The sequence below is a fragment of the Panulirus ornatus genome, chromosome 2, assembly GCF_036320965.1.
Source record: "Panulirus ornatus isolate Po-2019 chromosome 2, ASM3632096v1, whole genome shotgun sequence".
In the NCBI taxonomy this organism is placed as follows: Eukaryota; Metazoa; Arthropoda; class Malacostraca; order Decapoda; family Palinuridae; genus Panulirus; species Panulirus ornatus.
Window position 1 is genome coordinate 43177620 of NC_092225.1, and position 12774 is coordinate 43190393.

At 40.8% G+C, this 12774-nt stretch overlaps 1 protein-coding gene across 1 annotated transcript in view; it reads left to right on the forward strand.

Moving 5' to 3' along the window:
• The window catches only part of LOC139752162 (uncharacterized), a 150211-nt gene that overhangs the window by 41197 nt on the left and 96240 nt on the right, over window positions 1-12774 (forward strand). The window contains exons 7-8 of the mRNA XM_071668107.1: window positions 7844-7934; window positions 8151-8448. Coding sequence (XP_071524208.1) covers window positions 7844-7934; window positions 8151-8448 — 389 coding nt within the window. The remainder of the gene's footprint in view (window positions 1-7843; window positions 7935-8150; window positions 8449-12774) is intronic.

The following is a 12774-nucleotide window of genomic DNA, read 5'->3' on the forward strand; positions in this document are numbered from 1 at the left end:
GGTAAGGTTATTTAATGCATGTATGACTCATGGTGAGGTGCCTGAGGATTGGCGGAATGCGTGCATAGTGCCATTGTACAAAGGCAAAGGGGATAAGAGTGAGTGCTCAAATTACAGAGGTATAAGTTTGTTGAGTATTCCTGGTAAATTATATGGGAGGGTATTGATTGAGAGGGTGAAGGCATGTACAGAGCATCAGATTGGGGAAGAGCAGTGTGGTTTCAGAAGTGGTAGAGGATGTGTGGATCCGGTGTTTGATTTTGAAGAATGTATGTGAGAAATACTTAGAAAAGCAAATGGATTTGTATGTAGCATTTATGGATCTGGAGAAGGCATATGATAGAGTTGATAGAGATGCTCTGTGGAAGGTATTAAGAATATATGGTGTGGGAGGCAAGTTGTTAGAAGCAGTGAAAAGTTTTTATCGAGGATGTAAGGCATGTGTACGTGTAGGAAGAGAGGAAAGTGATTGGTTCTCAGTGAATGTAGGTTTGCGGCAGGGGTGTGTGATGTCTCCATGGTTGTTTAATTTGTTTATGGATGGGGTTGTTAGGGAGGTGAATGCAAGAGTTTTAGAAAGAGGGGCAAGTATGAAGTCTGTTGGGGATGAGAGAGCTTGGGAAGTGAGTCAGTTGTTGTTCGCCGATGATACAGCGCTGGTGGCTGATTCATGTGAGAAACTGCAGAAAATGGTGACTGAGTTTGGTAAAGTGTGTGAAAGAAGAAAGTTAAGAGTAAATGTGAATAAGAGCAAGGTTATTAGGTACAGTAGGGTTGAGGGTCAAGTCAATTAGGAGGTGAGTTTGAATGGAGAAAAACTGGAGGAAGTAAAGTGTTTTAGATATCTGTGAGTGGATCTCGCAGCGGATAGAACCATGGAAGCGGAAGTGGATCATAGGATGGGGGAGGGGGCGAAAATTCTGGGGGCCTTGAAGAATGTGTGGAAGTCGAGAACATTATCTCGGAAAGCAAAAATGGGTATGTTTGAAGGAATAGTGGTTCCAACAATGTTGTATGGTTGCGAGGCGTGGGCTATGGATAGAGTTGTGCGCAGGAGGATGGATGTGCTGGAAATGAGATGGTTGAGGACAATGTGTGGTGTGATGTGGTTTGATCGAGTAAGTAACGTAAGGGTAAGAGAGATGTGTGGAAATAAAAAGAGCGTGGTTGAGAGAGCAGAAGAGGGTGTTTTGAAATGGTTTGGGCACATGGAGAGAATGAGTGAGGAAAGATTGACCAAGAGGATATATGTGTCGGAGGTGGAAGGAACGAGGAGAAGAGGGAGACCAAATTGGAGGTGGAAAGATGGAGTGAAAAAGATTTTGTGTGATCGGGGCCTGAACATGCAGGAGGGTGAAAGGAGGGCAAGGAATAGAGTGAATTGGAGCGATGTGGTATACCGGGGTTGACGTGCTGTCAGTGGATTGAATCAGGGCATGTGAAGCGTCTGGGGTAAACCATAGAAAGCTGTGTAGGTATGTATATTTGCGTGTGTGGACGTATGCATATACATGTGTATGGGGGTGGGTTGTGCCATTTCTTTCGTCTGTTTCCTTGCGCTACCTCGCAAACGCGGGAGACAGCGACAAAGTATAAAGCAAAAAAAAAAAAAGAAAAATATATATATATATATATATATATATATATATATATATATATATATATATATATATATATATATATATATATACTCATTTCTATTCATTATACCTTGTCCCTGTCTCCCGCGTTAGCGAGGTAGCGCAAGGAAACCAGACGAAAGAATGGCCCAACCCACCCAAATACACATGTATATACATACACCTCCACACACAGCACATTTACATACTTATACATCTCAACGTATACTTATAAATACACACACACACACACACACACACACACACACACACACACACACACACACATATACATATATATACATGTATATGTGTATCTACTCACTCCCGTCGCCATCCCGCCACATATGAAATGACAACCCCCTCCTCCCTCGAGTGCGCGAGGAAGCGCTGGGAAAAGACAACAAGGACACATTCGTTCACACTGTCTCTAGCTGTCATGTAATAATGCACCGAAACCTCACCTCCCTCTCCACATCCAGGCCCCACAGAACTTTCCATGGTTTACCCCAGACGCTTCACATGCTCTGGTTCAATCCACTGACAGCACTTCGACCCCGGTATACCACATCGTTCCAATTCACCCTTTTCTTTGCACGCCTTTCACCCTCCTGCATGTTCAGGCCGCGATCACTCAAATCTTTTTCACTCCATTTTTCCAAATCCAATCTGGTCTCCCACTTCTCGTTCCCTCCACCTCTAATACATATATCCTCTTGGTCAATATTTCGTCACTCATTCTCTCCATATGACCAAACCATTTCAAAACACACTCTTCTGCTCTCTCAACCACATTCTTTTCATTACCATACATCTCTCTTACCCTTTTTTTGCTTACTCGATCAAAGCACCTCACTCCACGTATTGTCCTCAAATATCTAATTTCCACTACATCCACTCTCCCTCGCCAAACTCTATCTATAGCCCACGCCTCGCAACCATGTAACATTGTTGGAACCACTATTCCTTCAAACATACCAATTTTTGCTTTTCAAGACAACGTTCTCGACTTCTACACATTTTCAACGGTCCCTAAACTTTGGCCCCCTCCCCCACCTTATGATTCACTTCCGCTTCCATGGTTCCATACGCTGCCAAATCCAATCCCAGATATCTAAAACTCGTCATATCATCCATTTTTTTTCCCTTCAAACGTACCTCCTAGTTCACCTTTCCCTCATTCCGACTGTAACTAATAGCCTTGCTCTTTTTGACATATACTCTCAGCTTTCTTCTTTCACACACTTTACCAAACTCAGTCACCAGCTTTTGCAGTTTCTCACCTGAATCAGCCAGCAGCGCTTTATCATCAGCGAACAACTGACTCACTTCCCAAGCTCCCTCATCCACAACAGACTGCATTCTTGCCCTTCTATCCAAACCTCTTGCATTCACCTCCCTAACAAGCCCATCCACAAACAAATTAAACAACCATGGAGACATCACACACCCCTGCCGCAAACCTACATTCACTGAGAACCAATCACTTTCCTCTCTTCCTACACGTTCACATGCCATATATGCTCGATAAAAGCTTTTCACTTCTTTTAAGAACTTACCTCCCACATCATATATTCTTAATACCTTCCACAGAGCATCTCTATCAACAGTATCACATGCATTCTCCAGATTCATAAATGGTATATACAAATCCATTTCTTTTCTAAGTATTTCTCACATACATTTTTGAAAGCAGACACATGATCCATACATCCTCTACCACTTCTGAAACCACCCTGCTCTTCCCCAATCTGTACATGGTTCACCCTCTCAGTCAATACCTTCCCACATAATTATTCAGGAATACTCAACAAATTTACACCTCTGAAATTTTTGCGCTCACTCTTATCCCCTTTGCCTTTGTGCAATGGCACTATGCAAGCATTCCGCCAGTCCTCAGGCACCTCACCATGAGTCAAACATACATTAAATAACCTCACCAACCAGTCAACAATTCAGTCACCCCCTTTTCTAATAAATTCCACTGTAATACCATCGAAACCCGCTGCCTTGCCAGCTTCCATCTTCCGCAAAGCTTTTACTACCTCTTCTTCGTTTAGCAAATCATTCCCCATAACACTCTCACTTTGCACACCACCTCGACCAAAACACTCTATATCTGCCACTCTATCATCAAACATATTCAACAAACCTTCAAAATACTCACTCAATTTCCTTCTCACATCACCATTACTTGTTATCACCTCCCCATTAGCCTCTTCACTGATGTTCCCATTTCTTCCCTTGTCTTACGCACTTTACTTACCTTCTTCCAAAACACCTTTTCGTTCTCCCTAAAGTTAATGATACTCTCTCACCCCAACTCTCATTTGACCTCTTTTTCGCCTAATGCAGCTTTCTATTGATCTCCCGCCTCTTAATTTTATACATCTTCCAGTCATTTGCATTTTTTCCCTGCAAAAATCGTCCAAATGCCTATCTCTTCCCTTTCACGAGTAATCTTACTTTTTCATCCCACCACTCACTACCCTTTGTAGTCTGCCCACTTCCCATGCTTCTCATGCAACAAGATTCTTTTGCACAAGCCATCATTGCTTCCCTAAATACATCCCATTCCTCTCCCAATCCCCTTTCGTCCTTTGTTCTCACCTTTTTGCATTCTGTACTCTCCTAGTACTTCCTCACACAAGTCTCCCTTCCAAGATTATTTATGTCACCACTGTCTTCACCCGAAATTCTCTTTTCTTTTCTGAAAACTTCTACAAATCTTCACTTTCTCCTCCACAAGATAATGACCAGCCATCCCTCCAGTTTTTTTTTTTTTTATTCTTTTTTTTATTTTTCCAAAAGAGGGAGCAGAGAAGGGGCCCAGGTGAGGATATTCCCTTAAGGGCCCAGTCCTCTGTTCTCGGCGCTGCCTCGCTAGTGCGGGAGATGGCGGGTAGTATGAAAGAAAGAATATATATATATATATATATATATATATATATATATATATATATATATATATATATATATATATATATATATATATATATATATATATATATATATATATATATTTATATATATATATATATATATATATATATATATATATATATATATATATATATATATATATATATATATATATATATATATATATATATATATATATATATATATGTATATATTTATATACATATATGGATCTGGAGAAGGCATATGATAGAGTTGATAGAGATGCTCTGTGGAAGGTATTACGAATGTATGGTGTAGAAGGCAAGTTGTTAGAAGCAGTGAAAAGTTTTTATCGAGGATGTAAGGCATGTGTACTTGTAGGAAGAGAGGAAAGTGATTGGTTCTCAGTGAATGTAGGCTTGCGGCAGGGGTATGTGATGTCTCCATGGTTGTTTGATTTGTTTATGGATGGGGTTGTTAGAGAGGTGAATGCAAGAATTTTCGAAAGAGGGGCAAATATGCAGTCTGTTGTGGATGAAAGAGCCTGGAAAGTGAGTCAGTTGCTGTTCGCTGATGATACAGCGCTGGTGGTTGATTCATTAGAGAAACTGCAGAAGTTGGTGCCTGAGTTTGGTAAAGTGTGTAAAAGAAGAAATTTGAGAGTAAATGTGAATAAGAGCAAGGTTATTAGGTACAGTAGCGTTGAGGGTCAAGTCACTTGGGAGGTAAGTTTGAATGGAGAAAAATTGGAGGAAGTGAAGTGTTTTAGATAAATGGGAGTGGATTTGGCAGCGGATGGAACCGGAAGTGAGTCATAGTATGGGTGAGGGGGCGAAAATTCTGGGACCCTTGAAGAATGTGTGGAAGTCGAGAACATTATCTCGGAAAGAAAAATAGGTATGTTTGAAGGAAAAGTGGTTCCAACAATGTTGCATGGTTGCGAGGAGTGGGCTATGGATAGAGTTGTGCGGAGGAGGGTGGATGTGGTGGAAATGAGATGTTTGAGGACAATGTGGTGTGAGGTGGTTTGATCGAGTAAGTAATATAGGGGTAAGAGAGATGTATGGTAATAAAAAGATTGTTTTTGAAAAAGCAGAAGAATTATTTTGAAATGGTTTGGTCGCATGGAGAGAATGAGTGAGGAAAGATGGACCAAGAGCATATATGTGTTAGAGGTGGAGGGAACGAGGAGAAGTGGGAGACCAAATTGGAGGTGGAAAGATGGCCTGAAAAAGATTTTGAGTGATCGGGGCCTGAACATGCAGGAGCTTGAAAGGCATGCAAGGAACAGAGTGAATTGGATCGATGTGGTTTACCGGGGTCGACGTTCCGTCAATGAATTGAACTAGGGCATGTGAAGTGTCTGGGGTAAACCATGGAAAGTTGTGTGGGGCGTGGATGTGGAAAGGGAGCTGTGGTTTCGGTGCATTATTGCATGACAGCTAGAGACTGAGTGTGAACGAATGGGCCTTTGTTGTCTTTTCCTAGCGCTACCTCGCACACATGAGGGGGAGTTGGTTGTTATTTCATGTTTGGCGAGGTGGCGATGGGAATGAATAAAGGCAGACAGTATGAATTATATACGTGTATATATGTATATGTCTCTGTGTGTATATATATGTATATATTGAGATATATAGGTATGTTTATTTGCGCGTGTGGACGTGTATGTACATATATGTGTATGTGGGTGGGTTGGGCCATTCTTTCGTCTGTTTCCTTGCGCTACCTCGCAAACCCGGGATACAGCGAGAAACCGAAACATATAGAATGAATATATATATATATATATATATATATATATATATATATATATATATATATATATATATATATATATTTTAAACTATTCGCCATTTCCCGCGTTAGCGAGGTAGCGTTAAGAACAGAGGGCTGGGCCTTTTTTGGAATATCCTCACCTGGCCCTCTCTGTTCCTTCTTTTGGAAAATTAAAAAAGAAAAAAAAAAAAACGAAGAGGGGAGGATTTCCAGCCCCCCGCTCCCTCCCCTTTTAGTCGCCTTCTACGACACGCAGGGAATACATGGGAAGTATTCTTAATCCCCTATCCCCAGGGATAATATATATATATATATATATATATATATATATATATATATATATATATATATATATATATATATATATATATATATATATATATATATATATATATATATATATATATATATATATATATATATATATATATATATATATATATATATATATATATATATATATATATATATATATATATATATATATATATATATATATATATATATATATATATATATATATTTTTTTTTTTTTTTTTTTTTTTTTTTTTTATACTTTGTCGCTGTCTCCCGCGTTTGCGAGGTAGCGCAAGGAAACAGACGAAAGAAATGGCCCAACCCCCCCCCCCCCCCATACACATGTACATACACACGTCCACACACGCAAATATACATACCTACACAGCTTTCCATGGTTTACCCCAGACGCTTCACATGCCTTGATTCAATCCACTGACAGCACGTCAAACCCTGTATACCACATCGCTCCAATTCACTCTATTCCTTGCCCTCCTTTCACCCTCCTGCATGTTCAGGCCCCGATCACACAAAATCTTTTTCACTCCATCTTTCCACCTCCAATTTGGTCTCCCTCTTCTCCTCGTTCCCTCCACCTCCGACACATATATCCTCTTGGTCAATCTTTCCTCACTCATTCTCTCCATGTGCCCAAACCATTTCAAAACACCCTCTTCTGCTCTCTCAACCACGCTCTTTTTATTTCCACACATCTCTCTTACCCTTACGTTACTTACTCGATCAAACCACCTCACACCACACATTGTCCTCAAACATCTCATTTCCAGCACATCCATCCTCCTGCGCACAACTCTATCCATAGCCCACGCCTCGCAACCATACAACATTGTTGGAACCACTATTCCTTCAAACATACCCATTTTTGCTTTCCGAGATAATGTTCTCGACTTCCACACATTTTTCAAGGCTCCCAAAATTTTCGCCCCCTCCCCCACCCTATGATCCACTTCCGCTTCCATGGTTCCATCCCCTGACAGATCCACTCCCAGATATCTAAAACACTTCACTTCCTCCAGTTTTTCTCCATTCAAACTCACCTCCCAATTGACTTGACCCTCAACCCTACTGTACCTAATAACCTTGCTCTTATTCACATTTACTCTTAACTTTCTTCTTCCACACACTTTACCAAACTCAGTCACCAGCTTCTGCAGTTTCTCACATGAATCAGCCACCAGCGCTGTATCATCAGCGAACAACAATTTTTTTTTTTTTTTCACCAGATATACATTCATCCGTCCACCTGATGGTTCTTGGGGCACGAAGGAGGTAGATGGTTCGTACAGCGGTATGGTGGGTATGGTTCACAGGAAGGTAGGTTTGCTTGCGGAATGATAATGTAAAATAGATTGTCTACGAAAACAAAATTCATGACTATATTGTTATATCTTTTTCTAAGAGTACTACTCCTCATGAACATAAGTATATCTTTGTCTCTATCTGGTCTCAGGTGGTAAATGATTTTTGATGATAATGATTGTTTCTTTTTCTAGTGGGTACCAAGGTTAATTGACATGTGTTTGAATACAGGAAGCAGATTTAGGAATGGGACCGTTTGGTCTCAGTGCTATTCGTTCAGAAGTGGTTGACTTTACAATACCGATACTGATAGACACAGTAAGGGTTTTGGCTGGTCGAGGGCGACCAGAGGTAGACCCGTGGGGCTTCCTGCTGCCTTTTGCTTCCCTGGTGTGGGCAACCATCCTCACGACGCTGATCCTAGTGCCTACAGCAATTTCTCTCTTATCTTCACGTATGACGCTCAATAATAAAGACTCCAAGACGATTGACATTTTCTTTGGTTATCTTCGCATAATACTACAGCAAGGTATGTTCTTATTGTACAAATTTTCACTAGTCTAATAGAATTATTTAATGAATTCTATCTTAACGAATCAAATAAATCTACCAAATGATTAAACACGTATATCTTTTATACAAGACATTAATGTAATTTGAGAACTTTTTGGAAACAATTTAATAGATGTTACGAACCATTCTACTCCGTTTCAAGATTTCTGCTTATACTTTCGTTCATATCAAAAATATCTGACTTCATTATGAATTTTTCCATATGTGCACGCATTGCTATATTCTAATATATTCACCAAACGTATCTGCAATCCTTTGTCCCGCAACCTTTATATATATATATATATATATATATATATATGGAAAGTTGTGTGGGGCCTGGATGTGGAAAGGGAGCTGTGGTTTTCGGGCATCATTGCATGACGGATAGAGACTGAGTGTGAACGAATGGGGCCTTTGTTGTCTTTTCCTAGTGCTACCTCGCACACATGAGGGGGGAGGGGGATGGTATTCCATGTGTGGCGAGGTGGCGATGGGAATGAATAAAGGCAGACAGTGTGAATTGTGTGCATGGGTATATATGTATGTGTCTGTGTGTGTATATATATGTTTACATTGAGATGTATAGGTATGTATATTTGCGTGTGTGGACGTGTATGTATATACATTGTGTATGTGGGTGGGTTGGGCCATTTTTTTCGTCTGTTTCCTTGCGCTACCTCGCAAACGCGGGAGACAGCGACAAAGTAAAATAAATAATGTAAATATATATATATATATATATATATATATATATATATATATATATATATATATATATATATATATATATATATTGTACTTTGTCGCTGTCTCCCGCGTTAGCAAGGTAGCGCAAGTAACTGACGAAAGAATGGCCCAACCCTAACACATGCACATGTATATACATTCACGTCCAGACATGTATATACACACACAGACATATACATATATACCCATGTACATAATTCACACTGTCTTCCCTTATTCATTCCCGTCGCCACCCCGCCACACATGAAATGACAACCCCATTCCCCCTCATGTGCGTGAGGTAGCGCTAAGAAAAGACAACAAAGGCCACACTCGTTCACACTCAGTCTTTAGATGTCATGTATACTGCACTGAAACTAGAGCTCCCTTTCCACTTCCAGGCCAAACAAAACTTTCCATGGTTTACACAAGACGCTTCACATGCTTTGCTTCAATACATTGACAGCACGTTGACCCCGGTATACCGCATCGTTCCAATTCACTCTTTTCCTTGCACGCCTTTCATCCTCCTGTATGTTCGGGCCCCAATCACTCAAAATGTTTTTCACTCCATCTTTCCACCTCCAAATTGGTCTCCCACTTCTCCACATTCCCTCCACCAATGACACATATATCCTCTTTGTCAATCTCTCCTCACAAATTCTTTCCACGTGACCAAACCAATTCAAAACACCTTCTCCTCTATCGACCACAAATTTTGTATTACCACACATCTCTCTTACCGTTTCATTAATTACTCGATCAAACCACCTCACACCACATATTGTCCGCAAAATTTTTATTTCCAGCACATCCACCCTCCTCCGCGCAACTCTATCTATAGCCCACAATTCGCAAGCATATAGCATTTTTGCTTTCCAAGATAACGTTCTCGATTTTCACACATTTTTCAATTCTCCATGAACTTTCGCCCCCTAACCCACCCTATGATTCACTTCCGCTTCCATTGTTCCATCCACTGCAAAATCCACTCCCAGATATCTAAAACACATCACTTCATCCAGTTTTTTTCTCCATTTATATTTACCTCTCACTTGATTTGTCCCTCAACCATACTGTAGTTATCAACCTTGCTCCTATTCATATTTACTCTCAGCTTTTTTCTTTCACACAATTTACCAAACTCAATCACAAGCTTCTGCAGTTTCTCATCCGAGTCAGCCACCAGCGCTGTATCATCAGCGAACAACAACTAACTCACTGGAGAAGGCATATAATAGAGTTGATAGATATGCTCTGTGGAAGGTATAAAGAATATGTGGTGTGGGAGGCAAATTGTTAGAAGCAGTGAAAAGTTTTTATCAAGGATGTAAGGCATGTGTACGAGTAGGAAGAGAGGAATGTGAGTGGTTTTCAGTGAATGTCGGTTTGCGGCATGGGTGCTTAATATCTTCACTGTTGTTTGATTTCTTTATGGATGGGATTGTTAAGGAGGTGAATGCAAGAGCTTTGGAGAGAGGGGCAAGAATGCAGTCTGTTGTGGATGAGAGAGCTTGGAAAGTGAGTCAGTTGTTGTTCGCTGATGATATAACGCTGGTGGCTGATTCGGGTGAGAAACAGCAGAAACTGGTGACTAGTTTGGTAAAGTGTGTGAAAGAAAAAACTGAGATAAATGTGAATAAGAGCAAGGTTATTAGGCACAGTATGATTGAGGGACAAGCCAATTTGGAGGTGAGTTTGAATGGAGAAAAACTAATGGAAGTGAAGTGTTTTAGATATCTGGGAGTGGATCTGGCAGCGGATGGAGCTGTGGAAGCAGAGGTGAGTCACAGAGTTGGGGAGAGTGCGAAAGTTCTGGGAGCTGAAAAATGTGCAGAAGGCGAGAACATTATCTCGTAAAGCAACAATGGGTATGTTTGAAGGAATAGTGGTTCCAAGAATGTTATATGGTTGCGAGGCGTGGGCTATACATAGGGCTGTGCTGAGGAGGGTGGATTTATTGGAAATGAGATGTTTGAGGACAATATGTCGTGTGAGGTGGTTTGTTCTAAATAGTAATGAATGGGTAAGAAAGATATGAGGTAATAAAAAGATGTGGGTGAGAGAGCAGAAGAGGGTGTATTGAAATGGTTAGTTCACTTCACATGGAGAGAATGAGTAAGGAAAGATTGACTAAGCGGATATCGTATCAGTGGTGGAGGGAACGAGGAAAAGTGGGAGAGCAAATCGGAGGTGGAAGGATGTAGTGAAAAGATTTTTAGCGATCGGGGCCTGAACATCCTGGAGGTTGAAAGGCGTGCAAGGAATAGAGTGAACTGGAATGATATGGTATACTGGGGTTGACATACTGTTAACAGATTGGACAAGGGCATGTGAAGCGTCTGGGGTAAACAATATGGAAAGTTTTGTTGGGCGTGGATGTGGAAAAGGAGCGGTGGTTTCGGTGTATTATAAATGACTGCTAGAGACTGAGTGTGAACGAATATAGCCTTTGTTATTTGTTCATAGCACTACCTCGCAGGCGTGCGGGGAGATGGCGTTGTCGTTGCATGTATAGGTATGTATATGTGCGTGTGTGGACGTGTATTCATATACATGTGGATATGGATGGGTTGGGCAATTCTTTCGTCTGTTTCCTTTGTGCTACCTCGCTAGCGCGGGAGAGAGCGACAAAGTATAATGAAAAATAAGTATATATCTATGCCTCCTCGAAGGCTCAGACTGGGGTATCTGAATGTGTGTGGATGTAACCAAGATGAGAAAAAAGGAGAGATAGGTAGTATGTCGGAAGAAAGGAACCTGGATGTTTTAGCTCTGAGTGAAACGACGCAAAATGGTAAAGGGGAAGAGTGATTGGGAATGTCTTGGGTGTAAAATCAGGGGTTAGTGAGAGGGCAAGAGCAAGGAAAAGAGTAGCACTACTCATGAAACATGAGTGGTGGGAGAATGTGAAAGAGTGTAAGAAAGTAATCTCAAGATTGATATAGGTAAAACTGAAAGCGGATGGAGAGAGATGGGTGATTATTAGTGCATATGCACCAGGGCATAAGAAGAAAGATGATGAGAGGCAAGTGTTTTGGGAGCAGCTGAGTGAGTGTGTTAGTAGTTTTGATGCACGAGACCGAGTTATAGTGATGTGTGATTTGAATGCAAAGGTGAGTAATGTGGCAGTTGAGGGAATGATTGGTGTAAATGGGGTGTTTAGTGTTGCAAATGAAAATGGTGGAGAGCTTGTAGATTTATATGCTGAAAAAGGACTGGTGATTGAGAATGCCGGGTTTGAAAAGCGAGATATACATAAGTATATATATGTAAGTGGGAGAGAGAGACAGAGAGCGTTCTTGCATTACGTGTTAATTGACAGGCGAACGAAAGAGAGAGTTTTGGATGTTAATGTGCTGAGAGGTGCAACTGGAGTGGTGTCTAATTATTATCTTGTGGAAGCGAAGGTGAAGATGTGTAGAGGTATTCAGAAAAGAAGAGAGAATGTTGTAGTGAAGAGGGTGGTGAGCGTAAGTGAGCTAGGGAAGGAGACTTGTGTGAATATCAAGATAGACTGAGTACAGAATGAAAAAAGGTGAGAACAAAGGACGTAAGGGGAGTGGGCGAAGAA